The sequence below is a fragment of the Erinaceus europaeus genome, chromosome 18 (genome assembly GCF_950295315.1).
Source record: "Erinaceus europaeus chromosome 18, mEriEur2.1, whole genome shotgun sequence".
NCBI classification, from domain to species: domain Eukaryota; kingdom Metazoa; phylum Chordata; class Mammalia; order Eulipotyphla; family Erinaceidae; genus Erinaceus; species Erinaceus europaeus.
In genome coordinates, this window is record NC_080179.1 from 76,417,172 (window position 1) to 76,441,713 (window position 24,542).

General features: G+C 46.5%; 1 protein-coding gene across 1 annotated transcript; it reads left to right on the forward strand.

The window, feature by feature from the left end:
- Positions 1–1,331: 1,331 nt before the first annotated feature.
- DNAAF4 (dynein axonemal assembly factor 4) lies at positions 1,332–24,363 on the forward strand. The gene is made up of 9 exons (XM_007535229.3): positions 1,332–1,540; positions 3,079–3,226; positions 4,392–4,525; positions 5,791–6,022; positions 8,470–8,612; positions 10,283–10,392; positions 12,812–12,965; positions 22,780–22,885; positions 24,238–24,363. The coding sequence occupies exons 1-9, from the start codon at positions 1,418–1,420 to the stop codon at positions 24,345–24,347; spliced, it is 1,260 nt and encodes a 419-aa protein (XP_007535291.1). The 5' UTR covers positions 1,332–1,417; the 3' UTR covers positions 24,348–24,363.
- Positions 24,364–24,542: the final 179 nt, after the last annotated feature.

Genomic DNA, 24,542 nt, shown 5'->3' on the forward strand with positions numbered 1-24,542 from the left:
GGAAGCAACCCAGGTGTCCAACAACAGATGAGTGGCTGAGCAAGTTATGGTCTATATACACAATGGAATACTACTCAGCTGTAAAAAATGGTGACTTCACTGTTTTCAGCCCATCTTGGATGGACCTTGAAAAACTCATGTTGAGTGAAATAAGTCAGAAACAGAAGGATGAATATGGGATGATCTCACTCTCAGGCAGAAGTTGAAAAACAAGATCAGAAGAGAAAACACAAGTAGAACCTGAAATGGAATTGGAGTATTGCACCCAAGTAAAAGACTCTGGGGTGGGTGGGTGGCGGGGGAGAATACAGGTCCATGAAGGATGATGAATGACATAGTGGGGGTTGTATTGTTATATGGGAATCTGGGGAATGTTATGCATGTACAAACTATTGTATTTACTGTTGTATGTGAAACATTAATCCCCCAATAAAGAAATTAAAAAAAAAAAAAGGAAAATTCCAGGGGCTGGGCGGTGGTACACACAGCCATGCACAAAGACCCGGGTTCAAGCCCTGGCTCCCCACCTGCAGGGGGGACGCTTCACGAGCGGGGGAATTGGTTCTGTAGGTGTCTTTCTCCTTCTCTCTTTTTCCTCCGGGCTTATTTATCTCTAGGGCTCGGCACTACGAATCCTTTTAATTGGACAGGACAGAGAGAAATGGAGAGAGGAGGGGAAGACAGAGAGGAGGAGAGAAAGACAGACACCTGCAGACCTGCTTCACCGCCTGGGAAGCGACTCCCCTGCAGGTGGGGAACCGGGGCTCGAACCGGGATCCTGACACAGGTCCTTGTGCTTTGCGCCACCTGCGCTTAACCCGCTGCGCCGCCGCCCGACTCCCTCTCTCCCTCCCGTCCCCTCTCCATTCCTGTCTCATCGAATAAGATAGAAACAATAGGGCGGTGAATCGGGATCGGTGAGTTCGCAGTGCCGGCACGAAAAGCGAGCGAACCAGCCCCCACACGCCACGGCAGGCCCGCTCCAGCCCGCCAGCAGCCTCGACGGAGGGGACGGGGCGCGCCCTGATGACGACAGCCACGCGCGCAGGGGACGGGGCGCGCTCTGATGACGACAGTCGCGAGCGCAGGGGACGGGGCGCGCTCTGATGACGACAGCCGCGAGCGCAGGGGACGGGGCGCGCTCTGATGACGAGAGGCCGCGAGCGTAGGGGACGGGGTGCGCTCTGATGACGACAGCCGCGAGCGCAGGGGACGGGGCGCGCTCTGATGACAAGAAGCCGCGAGCGTAGGGGACGGGGTGCGCTCTGATGACGAACAGCCGCGAGCGTAGGGGACAGGGCGCGTGCTAATAACGTGCGGCCGTGACCTCGGCTGACCCGGAAGTGCTGGCGCGCCGGGACTCGGCTTCCTTGACAACCGCGCCGCGCCGCTCGGTTGCCGTGGACGAGGCGCGGCGATGCCCCTGCTGGTGAGCAGCTACAGCTGGCAGCAGACCGTCTCCACCGTGATCCTCACCGTGCCGCTCCCCGGCGCGTGCGTGCGGGATGCCGACGTGTTCTGCGGGAAGAGATACCTGAAGGTGCGGGCCGGGGCGGTCTCCGGGGCCGGGCGGCGGCGCGGCGGGTTGAGCGCAGGGGGCGCAAAGCGCAAGGACCGGCGGGAGGATCCCGGTTCGAACCCCGGCTCCCCACCTGCAGGGGAGTCGCTTCCCGGGCGGTGAAGCAGGTCTGCAGGTGTCTGTCTTTCTCTCCCCCTGTCTCTCTGTCTGCCCCTCCTCTCTCCATTTCTCTCTGTCCTGTCCAACAACGACGACATCAATAACAACTACAGCAATAAAACAACAAGGACAGCAAAAGGGAGAAAAGCCTCCGGGAGCAGAGTCGCAGGTCTCTCTCTCTATTTTATTATCCTTTTTATTTACTGGGTAGAGACAGCCAGGAGTCCAGCGGGAAGGGGGAGACAGACAGACACCCGCAGGCCTGCATCCCCGCTCGCAGAGCTTTCCCCCTGCAGGCGGGACTGGGGGCTCGGACCCGGGTCCTTCTGCCCCGTAACCTGTGCGGCCAGCCGGGTGCGTCTGTGTCCCTGTTCCGCATCGGGGAGCCAGAGAAAAGGGGCGAGGAGCGAGCGGAACCGCAGCGCCACTCAGCGAGCGCCCTGCCTGCCTGCCGAGGAGCCCACACACCGCCGCTCCCAGGCCTCACCCGCTGCTCTGCCGGGGGCTGGGCACAGGGCGCCATAGACCCAGAGACAGACAGACAGACAGACAGACAGACAGAGAGAGACGGACAGACAGAGACAGACAGAGACAGACGGACAGAGACAGTCAGACAGACAGACAGAGACAGGCAGACAGAGACAGACAGACAGAGACAGTCAGACAGAGAGACAGAGACAGACGGACAGAGACAGACGGACAGACACAGACAGACAGACACAGACAGACACAGAGAGACAGACGGACAGAGACAGTCAGACAGACAGAGACAGACAGACAGACAGAGACAGACAGACACAGACAGACAGAGACAGACAGACAGACACAGACAGAGACAGACAGACACAGACAGACAGAGAGACAGACAGAGAGACAGACAGAGACAGACAGACACAGGCAGACACAGACAGAGACAGACAGAGACAGATAGACAGAGACAGTCAGACAGAGACAGACAGACAGAGACAGACACAGACAGACAGACAGACAGAGACAGACAGAGACAGACAGACAGAGACAGTCAGACAGAGACAGACAGACACAGACAGAGACGGACAGACAGACACAGACAGACAGACACAGAGAGAGAGACACAGACAGACAGACAGACACACAGAGAGAGACAGACACAGACAGACAGACACAGACAGACAGACAGAGACAGACAGACAGACAGAGACAGGAGATGGCAGCAGAGCTTATGTGGTACAGTGGGGGCCAGCTTCTGACGTCCAGACAGACAGCCGTCAGGGCAGGTTCTGGAGTCCAGACAGACAGCCGTCAGGGCAGGTTCTGGAGTCCAGACAGACAGCCGTCAGGGCATGCTGTCTGTCAACAGCTTGACCAGGTTCTTTAATTTGTGGGTTTGATCCAACATCTGTTTCTCCCTTTCTGTGCAGGTCAACTGCCCTCCCTTTCTCTTCGAGTTGTTTCTCTACGCTCCCATAGATGATGTGACCAGCAAAGCCAAGATTGGGAATGACACGATCGTCTTCACCTTGTATAAAAAAAAAGCGGCCATGTGGGAGAGCCTCTCCATGTCTCGTGGTGAGTCCTTCATGATAGACTCCCGGCTGGTAGTGCTTTTTATATTTCATACTTTCTAGACAGACATCCTTGGGAAACCAGTCTGTCAACTCTAGATATATATGATTGAAAAGAGGTTATTTGAGCTGCACTCAAATGACACGTAAGTGATAACCAGCAAAACTCCCCCCACTGCTCTAGAGAAAGTTTCTGTGAGGTGATATCATTCCCTTGTCCCCGCTATCTCTCTGTCTCTCTATATTTGAAAACCATTAACTTGGAGGGTGAGTCCCCTGCATCAATAAAAATGTAGATAATAACTCATAAGCAGAATAGATGGGCTAGTGTCTTTGGGGACAAGACTTCCTAAAAGGTGGCTTGTTGAGGACTTACTTGTGTTAGGCATGGACCATCTCTTAGTCCTGACAACATCCTACCACTCAGACACTCAGACAGGTTTCCTTTCAAGAGATGGAGCTGCTGAGTCACGGGAGGGCACGTGCTGGGTAAAGGTCTCCCAGTCAGCGAGGGGCAGACCGGACCCGGCAGTTAACATTCTGAGCGGCAGCCGCATGTGCAGATCACCTATGGAACTTATAAAAAGTATCATGATCTGTTATCTGTACAACACCCCACTCACGATTCTTTTTATCTTTAGTGACTCAGTGACTTACAAGCTTCAGGCCACTAGTCACGAAGGGGGACATTATCTAGAAGAGAGGTCTGGAAGGATCTAGACTTTGAATAAGAAAAACGGGGGTGGGGGGAGAAGAGAGAGCGTAGGGGAGAGTAGCAGACAAGGGAATTGGCCAAGGGAGACTGAGCCTAGGAGACGCTTAGCCTTTGGCAGTTGCTTTGACAGAAGAGCCGTTTCCTGGGCCCTCCCCTCCCTCTCCCTCCCCCCTCCCCCTCTTCTCTTACTCCGTGACACCCCTCCTCCGTTTTCCTCCGTCCCTCTGTCAGCCCTCATTCCCCTTCTTCCTTGCTTCCTTCTCTCCCGCTTATGCTCTGTTACAGTTCATTACCGTCACAGTTATCTGCTTGCCTCTAAACGTCAGTGTTTTGGCCAGTTCAATTTTCAGAAATGCTTTCACCACTTTCCCACATGAAGTTGGGTCAAAAGGACTTTTCATTCAGGATCAGTTATTTTCATCACCCTAACACAGTGACACTGCTTATTTTTCAGTCGACAAAGAGATGATGAAAGCAATAAGGGAGAAATCAATTTTACAAGCACAAGAAACAGCCGAAGAAGCTGCAGAAGCTAGAGCTGCAGCAAGACGGGAAGATCAGAAATACGCCCTGAATGTCATGATGAAGGTGAGCGGCGGGCTGATGGCTCGGCCCTGCTGACAGTGAGCTGTGTGAGCTGTGTCGCTCATCAGCGACTGACCCAGCGCTCTGCTCTGAGTTTGCTTGTAGGACCTCCTGTGTCATACAGGCGGCTCACTCTGTGTCACTGGAAATAGACTGGAGGACAGCGTAATGCTCTGCAAAAGACTTGCAAGCCAGTGGTCCGGGAGGTGGCGCAGGGGTAAAGCTTTGGACTCTCAAGCATGAGGTCCTGAGTTTGATTCCCCGGCAACACATGTGTCAGAGTGATGTCTGGTTCTTTCTCCTCCTATCTTTCTCATAAATAAATAAAATCTTTAAAAAAAAAAAAAAGACTTTAATGCCTGAGACTCCAGGGTCCCAGGTTCAGTCCCCTACACCACCATAAGCCAAAATCATAAGTATACTGAAAAGCCTATAAAAGTTGATACATAAATGTTTAACAATTAGAACAGGGGAGCCAGCTAGCATAATGGTCATGCAAAGAGACTCTCATATCTGAGGCTGCAAAGTCTGAGGTTCAGTCCTCTGAAACCTCCTAAACCAGAGCTTATCAGTGCTCTGGTGAAATAAAGAAAGAAGCAAAGAAAGAAATGTTGAATAATTGATTTACTTATTACCAGGAGAGTTTATTCCAAGGGTGTTGGAAAAGTATCAAGTTTTTAAAAATATTTTATTTATTATTGAGATGGGAGGAGAAAGAGAAAGAAGCAGACATCACTATAAACAGGATATTTAAAACTATTGCTTTTTGGTAGATGATGTTATTGATGTCATTGTTGCTGGATAGGACAGAGAGAAATGGAGAGAGGAGGGGAAGACAGAGAGGGGGAGAGAAAGACAGACGCCTGCAGACCTGCTTCACCACCTGTGAAGCGACTCCCCTGCAGGTGGGGAGCCGGGGGCTCGAACTGGTGATCCTCATGCCGGTCCTTGTGCTTTGCGCCAAGTGTGGTTAACCCACTGTGCTACAGATCGACCTCCTCAATACAGATGTTTTAACAGTATTCATCCCATGGCCAGAGACCTCTGAGGCCCCAGATTTGATCCCCAGCATCGTAACTATCTCAGTCTCTCTCACCTCTCAGATTTCTCTTTTTCTCTCGAAAAAATAAGTAATAGTGGCCAGGGAAGTGAATAGTTCAGTCGGTAGAGCGTCAACTTGCATGACACAATGGCAAGAATCCCGAGGTAAGAATCATGAAATATCGGACTGAATTTCATATTTTCAAATGCTTTAACAATTTTTACAGATTGAAGAAGAAGAGCGGAAAAAAATAGAAGACATGAAAGAAAACGAACGAGTAAAGGCAACTAAAGAATTGGAAGCGTGGAAAGAGTGCCAGGGAAAAGCTGAAAAACAGCAGCGAAGTCAGAGAAGAGATAAAATCCGCCAGCAGGAAAAGCCGACTGGAGAAGAGAGGAGCAAGTTGGAACAGAAGAGTCGCACCGGGAGCTCGGCCCCTAGAAAGCCTGCCTTGAAGGGTGCGGTGCCAGGAGCCCACTGCTGGGAAATTAGATCGCGATTGGTCAATTTCAGATAGCACTAGGAGGCAGCATAGGAATGATTTAACACAGGCAGTGCATTTAAATCATTTAATTTATTTTTAAGCCTTTTTTTTCCCCCAACACCAGTGACTGAACCCAGGGCCTCAACACAGGCGTGAAACCACTATTGAGAAAGCTGGGGTTTTGCTGTTGTTTTTACTCGGTTTTGTCTTTGGACGGAGAAAGAGAACAGGAAGAAGCCACAGCACCACTCCCGAGATCCAAGGAGCACCGCTCCCCTCGCCCCTGCCCCGTGCTGCCCATGGTGCTTCTGTGTGAGAGCAGAGCTTAAACCCCAGGCCTTGCCCTGCCCCTCGCCCCTGCCCCGTGCTGCCCATGGTGCTTCTGTGTGAGAGCAGAGCTTACACCCCAGGCCTTGCCCTGCCCCTCGCCCCTGCCCCGTGCTGCCCATGGTGCTTCTGTGTGAGAGCAGAGCTTAAACCCCAGGCCTTGCCCTGCCCCTCGCCCCTGCCCCGTGCTGTCCATGGTGCTTCTGTGTGAGAGCAGAGCTTAAACCCCAGGCCTTGCCCTGCCCCTCGCCCCTGCCCCGTGCTGTCCATGGTGCTTCTGTGTGAGAGCAGAGCTTAAACCCCAGGCCTTGCCCTGCCCCTCGCCCCTGCCCCGTGCTGTCCATGGTGCTTCTGTGTGAGAGCAGAGCTTAAACCCCAGGCCTTGCCCTGCCCCTCGCCCCTGCCCCGTGCTGTCCATGGTGCTTCTGTGTGAGAGCAGAGCTTAAACCCCAGGCCTTGCCCTGCCCCTCGCCCCTGCCCCGTACTGCCCATGGTGCTTCTGTGTGAGAGCAGAGCTTAAACCCCAGGCCTTGCCCTGCCCCTCGCCCCTGCCCCGTGCTGTCCATGGTGCTTCTGTGTGAGAGCAGAGCTTAAACCCCAGGCCTTGCCCTGCCCCTCGCCCCTGCCCCGTGCTGTCCATGGTGCTTCTGTGTGAGAGCAGAGCTTAAACCCCAGGCCTTGCCCTGCCCCTCGCCCCTGCCCCGTGCTGCCCATGGTGCTTCTGTGTGAGAGCAGAGCTTAAACCCCAGGCCTTGCCCTGCCCCTCGCCCCTGCCCCGTGCTGCCCATGGTGCTTCTGTGTGAGAGCAGAGCTTAAACCCCAGGCCTTGCCCTGCCCCTCGCCCCTGCCCCGTGCTGCCCATGGTGCTTCTGTGTGAGAGCAGAGCTTAAACCCCAGGCCTTGCCCTGCCCCTCGCCCCTGCCCCGTGCTGTCCATGGTGCTTCTGTGTGAGTGCAGAGCTTAAACCCCAGGCCTTGCCCTGCCCCTCGCCCCTGCCCCGTGCTGCCCATGGTGCTTCTGTGTGAGAGCAGAGCTTAAACCCCAGGCCTTGCCCTGCCCCTCGCCCCTGCCCCGTGCTGTCCATGGTGCTTCTGTGTGAGAGCAGAGCTTAAACCCCAGGCCTTGCCCTGCCCCTCGCCCCTGCCCCGTGCTGTCCATGGTGCTTCTGTGTGAGAGCAGAGCTTAAACCCCAGGCCTTGTGCATGGCAAGGCATGCACTCTACCAGACCAGCTACCTCCCAGTCCCTGAACATTTTTAAAATTATAATGACATTGTATTAGCACGTTAAGCAGATTAGTGGCCATCATTCCAGGGGTGAATTTTATATTTCTACTTTGCAGAAAGTGTCTTTGATGTATTTGAGGATTTTAAAAATCTATTTTATTTCTTTGTTAGAGACAGAGAGATTGAGAGAGGAGGGGGACATAGAGAGGGAGACAGACACCTGCGGCCCTGCTCACCACTCAGGAAGTTTCCTCTTGCAGGTGGGGACCAGGGGCTTGAACCCAGGTCTGTGCACACCGTAGTGTATGTGCTTAACCAGGTGCACCACTGCCTGAACCCTATTAGAGGATTTTAGAAACTGTCTTTGATGTGTTAATACTTTTAAAAGTCAATTTGAGGGGCCATTCGGACCCTGATGTGTGATGACAGAAAAGGCCCTAAGTTGAGGGCCGGGGTGAAAGTGTTGGGCCAGGCGGTGGCGCACCTGGTCGAGCCCACACACAGCGCACAAGGACCCGGGTTCAAGCCCCTGGTCCCCACCTGCAGGGGAGAGGCTTTGCGAGTGGTGAAGCAGTGTTGCGGGTGTCTCTCTGTCTCTCTTCCTGGCTGTCTCTCCCTTCCCTCTTGATTTCTGTCTCTATCCAATAAATAAATATTTATTAAATTAAGTTGATTATAAAATTTAATAATTAAAAATTATAAAAAAGAAAGTGTTCTTCAGATACCTTTCATGGGGATGAAACACTGTACCCAGATGTCCACAACTGTACCGCAAACCATGAACCTCCTCAACAAAATTTTAAATAACAACTTTTTAAAAGTCCATTTGACTATTGCTGGTTAGAAACTTACTTATGTTATATTTTAAGGGAGAAACTCAGGAAATATGTTTTCTGAGACATCAAAGAAAGAGATTCCTGCACCCCGCACCAGTGGCAGTATTAAAATCAACTTTACCCCTCGAGTATTCCCGACTGCTCTCCGAGAGTCATGGGTAGCAGAAGAGGAGGAGGTACGTGATCCTGCTGTTAGTTCCATAGGTCACCCATGAAAATATTTCACTTTTTATTTCATCTGTTAAAACTGAGACTGGTGGCCTGGGAGGCAGTCCCGTGGACGCTCAAGCAGGAGGTCCCAAGTTGGGGTCCTTGGCATTGTAGGTGCCAGAGTGAGGCCGTGATTCGTTTTCCTCCCCACTTCTCGTATAAATAAATGAGTAAATGTATTTGAAATAAAAAGTAAAAGTAGGACTGGTTCTGAATTTCATAATTAGGAGTTGGGATGGAGATTGAACTCAGAACCCTTCCATGTAAACCATACATTCCCTGCCACATTTCTAGCCCTCAACTGTGACTTTATTAAATATTCGTCATGCTAAGATACTGCTTCATGAGTATATTTTAGTATTTTTTTAATAAGGAAAACTACATGTTGCATAATATTCTGTCCCTAGAATGTTGATGAGAAGTGGTGAAGCAGGTCTGCAAGTGTCTGTCTTTCTCTCTCCCTCATTCTTCTCCCCCATCTCTCAGTTTCTCTCTGATCTAATAAGTGAAAAATAGAAAGGAAAAAAATAAAACTACCTCTTTGAGGGAGTCGGGCGGTAGTGCCGCAGGTTAAGTGCACGTGGAACAAAGTGCAAGGACCGGCGTAAGGATCCCCCACCTGCAAGGGAGTCGCTTCACAGGTGGTGAAGCAGGTCTGCAGGTGTCTGTCTGTCTCTCCCCCTCTCTGTCTTCCCCTCCTCTCTCCATTTCTCTCTGTCCTTTCCAACAACGACGACATCAGTAACAACAACAATAATATCTACAACAACAATAAAAAACCAAGGGCAACAAAAAGTAAAAGTTTAAAAAAATTACCTCTTTGAATACTATATGATTCTGATAGGTCTACTATAACAGAGTGCAGCACCCTAGACTGAGTGGCTTAAACAATGGATATTTAATTCTCATAATTATTTATTAATGAGAGACTTATGGAGGCTAACAAGATCAGTGGGGGGTGCAGGGAGTGTGCTCTCCAGTCTGTTCTTTGAAAGAAGGACTTTTTTTTTTTTTTTTTAATTTAACCAGAGCGTGGTGCAGGGGATTGAACCTGGGACTTTGAAACCTCAGGCATGAGAATCTCTTTGCGTAACCATTATGCTCTCTACCCCTGCCCCTCTCCAGTCTGTTCTAAAGGCAGTAATCTGGTGGGGGTTGGGGGACACCCTTACTAACTCATCTCATCCTAATGATATTTCAAATAGCCCACTTCTTAATATTGTTACATTGTTGCTTTGGGGTTCAACGTGTGTGCGCGCGCGTGTGTGTGTGTGTGTGTGTGTGTGTGTGTGTGTATGATACACATTCAAAACTAGTATCTACATCTTTTTTTTTTTCATTTATTTTCCTTTTGTTGCCCTTGTTGTCTTTTTATTGTTGCTGCTGTTGTTATTGCTGTCGTTGTTGTTGGACAGGACAGAGAGAAATGGAGAGAGGAGGGGAAGACAGAGAGGGGGAGAGACAGACAGACAGACACCTGCAGACCTGCTGCACCGCCTGTGAAGTGACTCCCCTGCAGGTGGGGAGCCGGGGGCTCAAACCGGGATCCTTACGCCGGTCCCTGCGGGAAACGAGAGCTCTGAAGGCGGGCGGTGAGAGGGCTTTGTATCCCCACTACATGTCACTCTTGTTTCAGTGGCTACACAAACAGGCAGAGGCACGAAGAGCAATGAACGCTGATGTTCCTGAACTTGGTGATTTGAAAGAAGAAGAAAAGAATCCGGAATGGTTGAAGGACAAAGGAAAGTAAGTCGTTTACCTTTTTTTGAGAGTTAGAACAAGTTTACGTAGACTTTCGCATTATCCCGTTTTCTAGATAGCTTGGCATATGTATTTCTCGGCGTTGTTGGGGAGAGTTAGTGAAATGAAGCAAGTTAATTATGCAGGGCCTCCATATTTAAAAAGTCAGATCAAAGGCTGGAGAAATAGGATAGTGGATTATACAATGACTTTCACGCCTGACACACCAGAGGTCACAGGCTCACTTCCCAGCAGTGTTCTGAGAAGGAAAAGAAAAGTCAGGTCATATAAGAAATAAGTTTTTAATTATTATTTGTTTTTGTATTCAAATGTCATATCAATTTAAAATATCGCTTTTTATTATGTAAATCTCTTTTAAAATTCTTTTCACGTGATATAAGTCCTTCCTGCTGCCTCCCTCAGCGACACGATAAAACAGGCCTTCTAGGAACTAGGGCTTCTTCAATCATCCCTCTCTATTTTTTCTTTCTTTCACTAATAAATAAATAAACTTTGAAAAATTAATTTTGGTGGGGTCTGGCAGTAGCACAGAGGGTTAAGCATGGGTGGTGCAAAGCACAAGGATTGGCATAAAGATCCCAGTTCGAGCCTCCTGGCTCCCCACCTGCAGGGAAGTTGCTTCCCAGGCGGTGAAGCAGGTCTGCAGGTGTCTGTCTCTCTCTCCCCCTCTCTGTCTTCCCCTCCTCTCTCCATTTCTCTCTGTCCTGTCCAACAACGATGACATCAATAACAACAATAATAACTACAACAACAATAAAAAGCAAGGGCAACAAAAGAGAAAATCAATCAATCAATCAATTTTTAAAAAATTAATTTTTCCCAGATTCAGTCCCCTGCACCACTGTAAACCAGAGCTAGCAGTGGTCTGGTAAAAAAAAAAAAAAAAAGGGGGGGGGGAATGCGTACAGCTGAGTGCATGTTCCTATGCCCAAGGATGTGGGTTTGAGCCGTCGCTCCCCAGCTGCAGAGGGGAGGCTTCATGAGTGGTAAGGCACTGTAGGAGCCTGTCTGTCTCTCTCCCTCTCTGCTTTCCCTCTCAGTTTCTCTCTGTCCTGTCTAATAAAGGGAAAAAGGAAGGGGGCAGAAATGGCTGCCAGGAGCCGTGGATGACCTTTTGAAATGATTTTGTTAATAAACAGAAGGAAATCTGGGTTCAGTGGCCTGGGATGTGGCACAGTAGATGAAGTGTGTGCGCGACTTTCAGACGCGGGGGGCCTGAGCTCAGTCCTCAGCACTGCCTGTGCCAGGGTGATGCCCCAGTTCTCCCCCCACCACGCTCCACCCAGCTAATAGATACATCTTAGACATAAAAGAACAGGGGGCCGGGTGGTGGCGCACCTGGCTGAGCGCACATGTTACAGGGCACAAGGACCCGGGTTCGAGCCCCCGGTCACCACCTGCAGGGGGAAAGCGTCACAAGTGGTGAAGCAGGGCTGCAGGTGTCTCTCTGCCTCTCTGGCTCTCTCCCTCTCTATTTTCCCCGTCCTCTCAGTTTCTGGCTGTTGCTATCCAATAAGTAAATAAAGATAATAACAAACATTTAAAAAAATAAGTAAATAAAATGAACAGTTGGGTCCTGGAAAGCTGCTCAAATGCCTAAGGCCCTGAGTTTACTCCCTGGTGTCACAGAAAGAGAAAAAGAAGGGGGGCGGGCGGCGGCGCGGCGGGCTGAGCGCAGGTGGCCCCAAGCGCAGGGACCGGCGTGAGGATGCCGGTTCGAGCCCCCGGCTCCCACCTGCAGGGGAGTCGCTTCCCAGGCGGTGAAGCAGGTCTGCAGGCGTCTGTCTTTCTCTCCCCCTCTCTGTCTTCCCCTCCTCTCTCCATTTCTCTCTGCCCTGTCCAACAACAACAGCAATAGCAGCAACAACAACAATAATAACAGCAACACCACCACCACCAATGGGAAAAAAAATGGCCTCCGGGAGCAGTGGATTCATAGTGCAGGCACCGAGCCCCAGCGACCCTGGAGGCAAGAAAAAAACTCACTTTGATAGTGTACTTGTTTGCATGCAGCCCGTGTCTGAGCCTGCCCCACAGTACTGGAGGAGGTTTTACTTGTGTGGCCTCTCCGCCACCCACCACCACTTTGTGTCTGTCTCTATCTTAAAAAGAGGAGGGAAGGAAGGGGGAGGAATGGGAGAAGGGCTGAGAGATAGCTTATCAGGTAGAAACAGCATTCATGAGGACCCGACTTCCAGTGGTTCCGGGGCTGCTGGAGTGGCTGACTCGGAGAGCAGCTGCTTTGCCATGTGTTTGCTCTCATCGCACTGGAGGAAGCTTCGGTGCTTTGGTGCCATGATCTAGTTCCCCAGCCCACCCCACCCCTCTGTTTCTACAAAAAAAAAAAAAAAAAATCCTTCGTTTTTGTTCCAGCATTATTTTCTTTCTATTTGGATTTCTTTAGCAAACTGTTTGCAGCGGCAGACTACCTGGCGGCTGTCAATGCGTACAATCTAGCCATAAGGCTGAATAGCAGGCTCCCTCTCCTGTACTTGAATCGTGCCGCCTGCCACCTGAAGCTGAAGAACTTGCACAAGGCCATTGAAGACTCCTCCAAGGTACACTCACTCGCTTGTCGCCCGGACACACTGCCTTAGAAGTGCTCGCCCCCGATGAAGTCGTTGAATCATGCCCTCAGCTTTTTTTCCCCTTTTATAGTTATTGTTTTAGATTTTTTAGCTGTGACCCAGGAATAGCTCAGTGGGCAGAGTGTTAGACTCAAGCGTGAGTCCTGGGTTTGAAGCCTGGCATTGACTGTGCCAAAGCGATACTCTGGCCTCTTCCCCGCTCTCTCTCGTTTTCTCATTAAGGGTTAAATATGGGGCCAGGCAGTGACACACCTGGTTGAGGGCACATGTTATAGTGTCCAAGGGTCTGGGTTCCAGTGCCCAGTCCCCAGCTGCAGTGGGGAAGCTTCACGAGTGGCGAAGCAGTGATGCAGGTGTCTCTGTCTCTTTCCCTCCCTACCTCTCCTTCCCACTCAATTTCTCTGTCTCTAGCCAAAATAAATAATAAATAAAATAAAAATAAGTTAGAAAACTTTAAAAATAAGTGTGTGTGTGTGTGTGTGTGTGTGTGTGGTACGCACGCGCGCCAAGAGCTTGTGTGCAAGGGGTGAGACACTGAGCTCTGAAGTGTGAGGCCGTGGGTTCAGCCCCGGCATCACGCGTGCGGGCCGTTTGCAGTAGCACGTTACCTGGCAGCCAGCTATGCACACGCTTCAGCCAGAGGCTAAATAACAAGATCCCACTCTGGACTTTCTCTCTTCCCTTCCTCTCTTTCTTTCATCAGTCAATCAATAAATCTTAAATAAATATTTAAAAAATTTTTATATTTATTTATTTTCCCTTTTGTTGCCCTTGTTGTTTTTCATTGTTGTTGTAGTTATTACTGTTATTTATGTCATTAGATAGAACAGAGAGAAATGGAGAGAGGAAGGGAAGACAGAGGAGGAGAGAAAGACAGACGCCTGCAGACCTGCTTCACCACCTGTGAAGCGACGTCCCTGCAGGTGGGGAGCCGGGGGCTCGAACCGGGATCCTTACGCTGGTCCTTGTGCTTTGTGCCATGTGAGCTTAACCCGCTGCGCCACCGCCCAGCCCCCTAAAGTGATTGGTTTTTATGAGAGAGAGTGACCAGAGTTCTGCTTGAGGTCACGGTGCTAAAGATCAAACTTGAGCCTCCTACAGGTGCTTCACCATTGAGTCACCACTCTGGTCCAGTTTTAATTTTATTATTTTTATAGTTTACAAAATAATCGGCAACAGTGGAACTTTGTGTCAAATTAGAAACCCCCGTCCATTGCCACTACTGTCCCTGGGTGTATAAAATCAACAAGGAAGTCAGTAAATAGTTGTCAGTTTATAAATGCTTTTTTTCCCCTTACCTACAAGCAGTGAAGCAGATCTGCATGTGTCTTTCCCTTTCTTTTTTTTTTTTAATGTGTATTTATTTATTTATTTGACAGGGACAGCCAGAAATCAAGAGGGAAGGGGGTGCTAGAGAAGGAGAGAGACAGACACTTGCAACCCTGCTTCACCACTCACAAAGCTTTCCTCCTGCAGGTGGGAACTGAAGAGCTTGAACCCAGATCCTTGCTATTATAACGTGTGTGCTTAACCATGTGCACCACCACCCGGCCCCTCTCTCTCGCACTCTGTCTCCCCTCCCCTTTCAGATTCTCTCTGTCCTGTCCAATAAAATGGGGGAGAAATGGCCGCCAGACCAGGAGCAGTGGGTTCAAAGTGCTGGAACCAAGCCCCAGTGATAAGCCTGAAGGAAAAACAAACAACAAATGTGGAGGGAGCGACCAAATCTGCACACACAGTGCCTTTATGATATTTTCGTGGCCTAGTTCTCCTTCTACTAGCGCAGATTTCTTCAATGAGTAAGCAAAACCATCCAAATTAAAAACGAAATAGCACTCAAGTTATCTAACTATCCCTACCAATGTGAGTAAAGCTGTAGAGGTTTCAATTGGTAAATCAGTCATAACTTTGAGTAACAGGGTGTGAATCTTACATACGAACAGATGAACAATTTCCTCCCCTCCTCCCCTCCTTCCTTCCTTTCTTCTTTCGTCTTTATTTTTTTGTTAGGGGATTAATCAACAGTGAAATACAGTGATTTGTACATGTATAACATTTGCACATAGCAATACAACCCCCACTAGGTCCTCCTCGCCATCCTGTTCCAGGACCTGACCCCTCCCCACCCCAGGGTCTTACTCTGGTACAGTGCACCAGCTCCAGTCCGAGCTCTGCTTGGTGTTTCCCTTCTATTCTTATTTTTCAACTTCTATGAGTGAGATCGTCCCATGTTCATCCTTTCGTTTCTTTTTTTTAAAAAATAATTTATTGGGGAATTAATGTTTTACATTCAACAGTAAATACAATAGTTTGTACATGCATAACATTCCCCAGATTCCCATTTAACAATACAACCCCCACTATGTCATTTATCATCCTTCATGGACCTGTATTCTCCCCACCCACCCACCCACCCACCCCAGAGTCTTTTACTTTGGTGTAATACTCCAATTCCATTTCAGGTTCGACTTGTGTTTTCTTTTCTTATCTTGTTTTTCAACTTCGACCTGAGAGTGAGATCATCCATATTCATCCTTCAGTTCCTGGCTTATTTCACTCAACATGAGTTTTTCAAGGTCCATCCAAGATCGGCTGAAAACGGTGAAGTCACCATTTTTTACAGCTGAGTAGTATTCCATTGTGTATATAGACCATAACTTGCTCAGCCACTCATCTGTTGTTGAACACCTGGGTTGCTTCCAGGTTTTGGCTATTACACATTGTGCTGCCAAGAACATATGTGCACACAGATCTTTTTTTTTTTTTTTTTTTAGTCAACAGTTTTGTTTTTTTTTTTTCTACAGAGAAGGGGGAGAGAAAGATAGACACCTGCAGACCTGCTTCACTGCCTGTGAAGCGACTCCCCTGCAGGTGGGGAGCCGGGGGGCTGGAATTGGGATCCTTACCCTGCCTGTCCTTATGCTTTGCGCCACGTGTGCTTAACCTGCTGTGCTACCTCCCGATGCCAGGATTCTTTTTTCTTTTTTTTTTTTTTAATAATTTATTTCTTTATTGGGGAATTAATATTTTACATTCAACAGTAAATACAATAGTTTGTACATGCATAACATTCCCCAGCTTTCCCATTTAACAGTACAACTCCCGCTATGTCATTCATCATCTTTCATGGACCTGTATTCTCCCCACCCACCCACCCACCCCAGAGTCTTTTACTTTGGTGTAATACTCCAATTCCATTTCAGGTTCGACTTGTGTTTTCTTTTCTAATCTTGTTTTTCAACTTCGGGCTGAGAGTGAGATCATCCCATATTCATCCTTCTGTTTCTGACTTATTTCACTCAACATGATTTTTTCAAGGTCCATCCAAGATGGGCTGAAAACAGTGAAGTCAATATTTTTTACAGCTGAGTAGTATTCCATTGTGTATATATACCACAACTTGCTCAGCCACTCATCTGTTGTTGGACACCTGGGTTGCTTCCAGGTTTTGGCTATTACAAATTGTGCTGCCAAGAACATATGTGTACACAGATCTTTTTGGATGGATCTGTTGGGTTCCTTAGGATATATCCCCAGGAGAGGAATTGCAGGGTCATAGGGTAGGTCCATTTCTAGCCTTCTGAGAGTTCTCCAGACTGTTCTCCACAGAGGTTGGACCCATTGACATTCCCACCAGCAGTGCAGGAGGGTTCCTTTGACCCCACAGCCTCTCCAGCATTTGCTGTTGTTACCTTTTCTGATGTATGACATTCTCACAGGAGTGAAGTGATATCTCATTGTTGTCTTGATTTGCATTTCTCTGACAATCAGAGACTTGGAGCATTTTTTCATGTGTTTCTCGGCCTTTTGGATCTCTTCTGTGGTGAATATTCTGTCCAAGTCATCCCCCCCATTTTTGGATGGGGTTATTTGTTGTCTTGTTGTTGAGTCTGGCAAGCTCTTTATATATGTTGGTTATTAAACTCTTATCTGATGTATGGCATGTAAAGATCTTCTCCCATTCTGTGAGGGGTCTGTTGGTTTGGGTAGTGGTTTCTTTTGCTGTGAAGAAGCTTTTTAATTTGATGTAGTCCCATAGGTTTATACTTGCCTTAGTCTTCCTTGTAATTGGATTCGTTTCATTGAAAATGTCTTTAAAATTTATGCAGAAAAAGTTCTGCCAATATTTTCCTCTAAGTATCTGATAGTTTTTGGTCTAACATCCAAGTCCTTGATCCACTTGGAATTCACTTTTGTATTTGGTGAAATACAGTGATTCAGCTTCATTCTTCTGCATGTTTCAACCCATTGTTTCCAACACCATTTGTTGAAGAGACTCTGCTTTCCCCATGTAATAGTCTGGGCCCCTTTGTCAAAGATTAGATGTCCATAGGTGTGGGGCCTCATTTCTGGGCTCTCAATTCTATTCCACTGGTCAGTGTGTCTGTTCATGTTCCAGTACCAAGCAGTTTTGATGACAATGACCCTATAATATAGTTTGAGATCTGGCAGTGTGATGCCTCCGGTTCTGTTCTTTTTTCTCAAGATTGTTTTGGCAATTCTTGGTCTTTTCTGGTTCCAGATAAACATTTGTAGCATTTGTTCTATTCTCCTAAAAAATGTGCTTGGGATTTTGATGGGGATAGCATTAAATTTGTAGATGGCTCTGGGTAATATATTAATTTTGATGATGTTAATTCTTCCAACCCATGAGCATGGAATATCTTTCCACTTCTTTGTGTCTTTTTCAATTTCTTTGAGTAGTGACTCATAATTTTCAGTATACAAGTCTTTCACTTCTTTGGTTAGGTTTATTCCTAGATATTTTATTGTTTTTGTTGCTATAGAAAAAGGAACTGATTTCTGGATTTCAATTTCTTCTAACTTAGTGTTTGCATAGAGGAATGCCACTGACTTTTGAATGTTAATTTTATATCCTGACACATTACTGTATTGCCTGATGATTTCCAAAAGCTTCTTGCTGGATTCCTTAGGTTTTTCCATGTAGACTATCATGTCATCTGCAAATAAGGAGAGTTTGACTTCTTCTCTTCCAATCTGTGTGCCTTTAATTCCTTGCTCCTGCCCGATTGCTATGGCAAGAACTTCCAACACTATGTTGAATAGTAATGGTGATAGTGGGCAGCCCTGTCTAGTACCTGATCTGAGGGGAAATGCTTCCAGTTTTTCACCATTGAGTATGATGTTGGCTGTAGGTTTGCTATATATAGACTCCACTATCTTCAGGAATTTTCCATCTATTCCTATTTTTTGTAGTGTTTTGATCATAAAGGGATGTTGTATTTTGTCAAAGGCTTTCTCTGCATCTATTGATATGACCATGTGGTTTTTGGTCTTGCTTTTGTTGATGTGGTGGATCACACTGATTGATTTACGTATATTAAACCAACCTTGCATGCCTGGGATAAACCCCACTTGGTCATGATGAACAATCTTTTTGATATACTGCTGTATCTGGTTGGCTAGAATTTTGTTCAATATTTTCGCATCTATGTTCATCTGAGATATTGGTCTGTGGTTTTCTTTTTTGGTTGTGTCCCTGTCTGCTTTTGGTATCAGGGTGATGTTGGCTTCATAGAAGCTGGCAGGGAGTATTCCAGTGTCTTCAATCTTCTGGAAGACTTTTAAAAGTAGAGGTATTAGTTCTTCTTTGAAAGTTTTATAGAATTCATTTGTAAAACCATCTGGTCCAGGATTTTTATTTTTGGGAAGATTTTTGATAACTGTTTCAATTTCATTAGCTGTGATGGGCCTGTTCATGTTATCCACTTCCTCTTTACTTAGTTTTGGAAGTTGGTAGGTATCTAGGAAATCATTCATTTCTTCCAGGTTCTCTAACTTGGTGGCATATAGTTGTTCATAGAAGCCTCGCATGATATGTTGAATTTCTGCAATGTCTGTTGTGATATCTCCTCTTTCATTTACTATCCGATTTATTTGGGTCTTCTCCCTTTTTTGTTTTGTGAGTCTGGCTAAAGGTTTGTCGATTTTGTTTACTCTTTCGAAGAACCAACATTTACTTTCATTGATCTTTTGTATGGTTTTCCTATTCTCAATGTTATTTATTTCTGCCCTAACTTTAGTGATTTCTGTCCTTCTGGTTGCTTTAGGGTTCCTTTGTTGTTCTTCTTCTAGGTCTTTAAGATGTGCAATCAGGCTGTTTATTTGTGCCTTTTCTTGTTTCCTAATGTGTGCTTGTATAGCTATGAACTTCCCTCTTAGGACTGCTTTAGCTGTGTCCCAAATATTTTGATAGCTTGTGTCTTCATTTTCATTGAACTCTCGAAACATTTTTATTTCTTTCTTGATTTCCTCTTTGACCCAGAAGTTGTTAAGAAGTGTACTGTTGAGCTTCCACATTTTGGCACTGTTACTAATCTTTTGTTGATTGTTAAGTATTAGTTTAATTCCACTGTGGTCTGAGAAGATGCTTGGGATGATTTCAGTGCTCTTGAATAGGCTGATGCTGTCTTTGTGGCCTAACATATGGTCTATCCTTGAGAATGATCCATGTGGATTTGAGTAAAATGTGTATTCCAGTTTCTTGGGATGAATGACTCTGAAAATGTCCAATAGTTCTAGTTTATCTATGTCTTCATTTAGCTCCCTTATGTCTTTACTGATTTTCTTCCTGGATGATCTGTCAAGTTGAGATAGTGGGGTGTTGAAGTCCCCTACTATGATTGTGTTACTGTTAATATATTGCTGTAGCTCTTTCAGTAGAAGTTTGATGTATTTAGATGGCTTCTCATTGGGTGCATAGATATTAATAATTGTTAAGTCCTCTTGATTGACTGATCCTCTGAGCATTAAGTAGTGTCCATTCCTATCTTTTTTAATCTTATGTATTTTAAAGTCTATCATGTCAGATATGAGAATAGCTGTTCCTGCCCTTTTTTGTGGGCCATTGGCTTGAATGATAGTTTTCCATCCTTTCACTTTAAGTCTGTGTTTGTCTTGTTGCGTTAGGTGAGTTTCCTGTAGACAACATATTGTTGGGTTGTGTTTTCTGATCCATCTTCCTACTCTGTGTCTTTTAATAGGTGAATTCAGGCCATTGACATTTATTGATATCAAAGATTGAAGATATTTTAACGCCATTCTTGTAGAGTTTTAGAGTGTTTTGATATATGTCCTATTTGTGGTGGTCTGGTTGTTTATAGGAAACCTTTCAGAACTTCTTTCAAGGCAGGCTTGGTGATGGTTGATTCCTTCAACTGTTGCTTGTCTGAGAAGGTTTTGATGCTTCCATCTAGTCTGAATGACAGTCTAGCAGGATATAGTATTCTTGGCTGAAAGCCTTTCTCATTGAGCACTCGATAGATATCTTGCCATTCTCTTCTGGCCTGTAGTGTTTGTATGGAGAAGTCTGCTGCTAATCTTATGGGTTTTCCTTTGTAGGTGACTCTTTGTTTTTCTCTTGCAGCCTTGAGGATCCTTTCTTTATCCTTATTCCTTTCCAACCTAAGTATGACATGTCTTGGTGTCTTTAGGTCTGGGTTAATTCTGTTTGGGACCCTCTGGGCTTCTTGAATCTTTATGTCTTTGGTGTTGTCTAGACTAGAGAAGTTTTCAGCTATTATGGCCTGGAGAATGCTTTCTTCCTCTCCTTCTCTTTCTTCCTTTGGTAAGCCAATAATGCGTATATTCTTTCTTTTGAAGTCATCCCATAGGACTCTGTTGTTGTTTTCAGCATCTCTTAATCTCTTTTTGAGATCTCTTACTTCTTTTTTAGTTGTCTCTAATTCATCCTCAGTCTTGCTAATTCTGTCTTCAGCCTCATAGATTCTATTCTCTCTGCCCTCTACTGCTTTCTGGAGTTCATCTATTTTGTTGCCCTGCTCTGATACTGTTTTAGCTTGTTCAGCTAGTTGCCTTCTTAGCTCAGCGATTTCAGCTTTCAGCTCTCTAATAACCATGAGATAATTAGAATTTTCTTCCATATTCTCATTTGTTGTTCCTGATTTCTGATTACAATTTTTTCAAATTCTTTACTCACTCCTGTTATCCAATAAATAAATAAAGATAATAATAATTGTTGTTGGATAGAGAAATGGAGAGGGGAGGGGCAGATAAAGAGGGGGAGAGAAAGACAGACACCTGCAGACCTGCTTTACCGCCTGTGAAGTGACTCCCCTGCAGGTGGGGAGCCAGGGGGCTCAAACTGGGATCCTTACGCTTTGCACCATGTGCGCTTAACCCACTGCACTACCGACTCCCCCACCCTTTTTTTTTTAAACTTTTTTTTTTATTATCTTTATTTATTGGTTAGAGACAGTCAGAAATCGAGAGGGTAGGGCAGATAGAGAGGGAGAGAGACAGAGAGACACCTGCAGCCCTGCTTCACCACTTGCAAAGCTTTCCATCTGCTGGTGTGGACCGTGGGCTCGAACCCGGGTCCTTGTGCACTGCAACATGTGCGCTCAATGAGGTGCGCCACCACCCGGCCCCACCTTTTTTTTTTTTTTTTTAAGATTATTTAAAAATATATTCCTTTTTTGTTGCCCTTGTTGTTTTATTGCTGTAGTTATTGTTGTTGTTACTGTTGTCGTCGTTGTCAGGACAGAGAGAAATGGAGAGAGGAGGGGAAGACGGGGAGAGAGGAGGGGGAGACGGGGAGAGAAAGACACCTGCAGACCTGCTTCACAGCCTGTGAAGTGACTCTTCTGCAGGTAGGGAGCCAGGGACTCAAACCGGAATCCTTATGCCGGTCCTTGTGCTTTGTGCCATGTGCTCTTAACCCACTGTGCTACTGCCCGACTCCCACCCCCAGCCTGTTTCTGTCTTTGCCTTGTGGGGTTGGGCTCTGGAGAGGTGAGGTTCCAGGACACATTGGTGAGGCCATTTGCCCAGGGAAGTCAGGATGGAATCCTACTAGCATCTCCAACTTGGTGGTAAGATATAAAGCAGGACAAATAGTTTAATAAATAGGAACCCAAAGGCAGGAACAGAGCAGATGAGATTAAGGGTCTTCGTGTGGGAAGAAGCTAGGACGTCTATTTTAGGTATGTTGCAAGGGGCCCATGTCTTTAGTAATTTTTGCCTGAGCCTGGTATTTGTCAAGTGGACTAAAAATACATCTGAGAAGATGCTGTCAGAGTTAAGAATAGGGCTAGGAAGCTGGATTAAGGCAGAGAGTAACTCCCAGACATGAGGAAAATATATGAAGACCATTACCTGTTTGCCCCGTCGAGATATGGTGGGCATAGGCCTCGAATAGACCCTCTCTCCACCATCGCCAGTCACTTCCATTAGGAACGTCAGCACAGCCCTCCTGTGGCCTCTCCAGGACCTGCCCTCACTGCAGAGCAGCCATGTGGGGACTCCCTACTCTCCACAGGGAGGCTGGTCAGCCTGCTCTGCCGCTCAGGGAAGACTGGCCCCGACATGAGTGCAGCCTAGGTTACCTGTGACCTTGGACTGTGAGCTTCCACTGACAGGGACTCAGAAGTTATCTGGCTCCTGTGCTACATGTCAATATATATGGGCCTGTATTGTGGGTTTGTTTGTTTGTTTGTTTGTTTTTGCCTCCATGGTTATATCACTGGGGCTTGATGCCTGCACTATGATTTCACTGCTCCTAGAGGCCATTTTTCCTATTTTGTTGTCCTTGTAGCTGTTATAGCTGTTGTTGTTGGATAGGACAGAGAGAAATCGAAAGAGGAGGGGAGATAGACAGGAGAAAGACAGACACCTGCAGACCTGCTTCACCGCCTGTGAAGCGACTCCCCTGCAGGTGGGGAGCCGGGGGCTTCAACCGGGACCCTTATGCCGGTCCCTGCGCTTTGCGCCACATGCGCTTAACCCACTGTTTTTTTCTCAGGCTTTAGAATTACTGACACCGGCTGTTGCAGACAACGCTAATGCCAGAATGAAAGCACATGTGCGACGAGGAACAGCTTTCTGCCAGCTGGAGCTGTACGTGGAAGGTAAGAAAATGATGTCTCACTTGCAAGTCAGACTCACATTGTCATTGGGACTGCTTAAGGCCCAGGAAAACCCACAGTATCTGCTCTTTGCCTCTGTCTGTGGGACTCGGATAAGGTCTGTCATTCAGCCCTAATGTCTAGAAGCCATAGTGTGTTTCTTGTTTTCAGTCCTCATGTATACACAGACTATTTGTCATCATGTTGCTCCAAAGACAACCTCTTATAGATGCTGGAGGGATTTTTTTCCTTTTAAGATATATTTTATTTATTTCACGAGAGAGTAGACAGACGCCAAAGCACCACTCTGGCATATTGACGCCAGGGATCAACCCAAGAACCTCAGGCATGCAATTTTCTTTCTTTGCTTCTTTTTTTCCTTTTGCCTCCAGGGTTATCGCTGGAGCTCGTGCCTGCACTATGAGTCCTCTGCTCCTAGAGGCCAGTTTTTCATTGCTATTGTTGCTGCTGGATAGGACAGAGAGAAATCGAGAGAGGGGAAGACAGAGAGGGAGAGACACCCGCAGACCTGCTTCACTGCGTGTGAAGTGACCCCTCCAATTGAAATGCTACAATTGTTTTAATAGGAGTTTGAAGTTTTTCATGCTTTAATGACTTTAAACTGTTATATTATTTGCATATATGTTTAAAATAACTTCTTTATTGAATCCTGAATGCATTCACTATAATAATTCCTAAAAATCACATTTTTCCCCCTAAAGTTCCTTAGAGATACTACCACTGAGTAAAAGCAAAAGTAGGATTTAAAACCTGGTACTTGTTCTGAAGTAGGATTCATTTATTTATTATTACCAGGGTAATTGCTGGGGCTCAGTGTTGGCCGGAAGAATTCACTGCTCCTAGTGAATTCTTCCCATTTTTCCTATTTACTTTTCTTTGTTTTATTTTATGAGAGAGAGAGAAATCAAGAGGGAAAGGAGGTAGAGAGAGAGTAAGAAAGCTGAGGGCTGGGTGGTGGAGCGCCTGATTGTGGACACACACTGCAGTGTGCAAGGACCTGGGTTCAAGCCCTGGTGCCCACGTGCAGGGGAAAAGCTTCGCAAGTGGTGAAGCAGGGCTGCGGGTGTCTCTGTGTCTCTCCCTCCACTCCCCCTCGTCTCTCAATTTCTCTGTGTTTCTACCCAATAATCATAAGTAAATACATAAATACCTGAAAAAAGCCTCCTGCAGACTTGCTTCACCCCTGGAACCCAAGTCCCTTGCACATGGTAATGTGTGCACTCAACCAGGTACCACTCTGAAATAGGTTCTGAGTGGTTATTTTTAAATAATGTTCAGCTAAGACACGTATTTCTAAAGTTTTTTTCTTGGTCCTAATTCCTTTGCAAATGCAGGTTTACAAGATTATGAAGCTGCACTGAAGATTGATCCATCCAACCAAGTCGTACAAAATGATGCTGAGAAGATTCGGAATATAATTCAAGGAACAGAATTAAAATCTTAATCAGTCCGAAAAGCAACTGGGTGTTGTTTTAAATCTTTCAAAAATATGCATTAGGAGTGTTTGTACATATTGTAACTGATCATATAAAATTATATTCTTACTAGGACTCTAGCTGTAGAGGGTAAAGTATTGTAAATCTACAGAAAATGAAAAATTTTGACTTAAATAATTTCTGAGTAATCAAAATAATAATTA

Coding starts and splice junctions, on each gene's coding strand:
- DNAAF4 (XM_007535229.3), top strand. CDS start 1,418: ATGCCCCTGCTGGTGAGCAGCTACAGCTGGCAGCAGACCGTCTCCACC. Junction 3,227..4,391: donor GAGCCTCTCCATGTCTCGTG/GTGAGTCCTTCA, acceptor CTTATTTTTCAG/TCGACAAAGAGATGATGAAA. Junction 6,023..8,469: donor TAGAAAGCCTGCCTTGAAGG/GTGCGGTGCCAG, acceptor TTATATTTTAAG/GGAGAAACTCAGGAAATATG.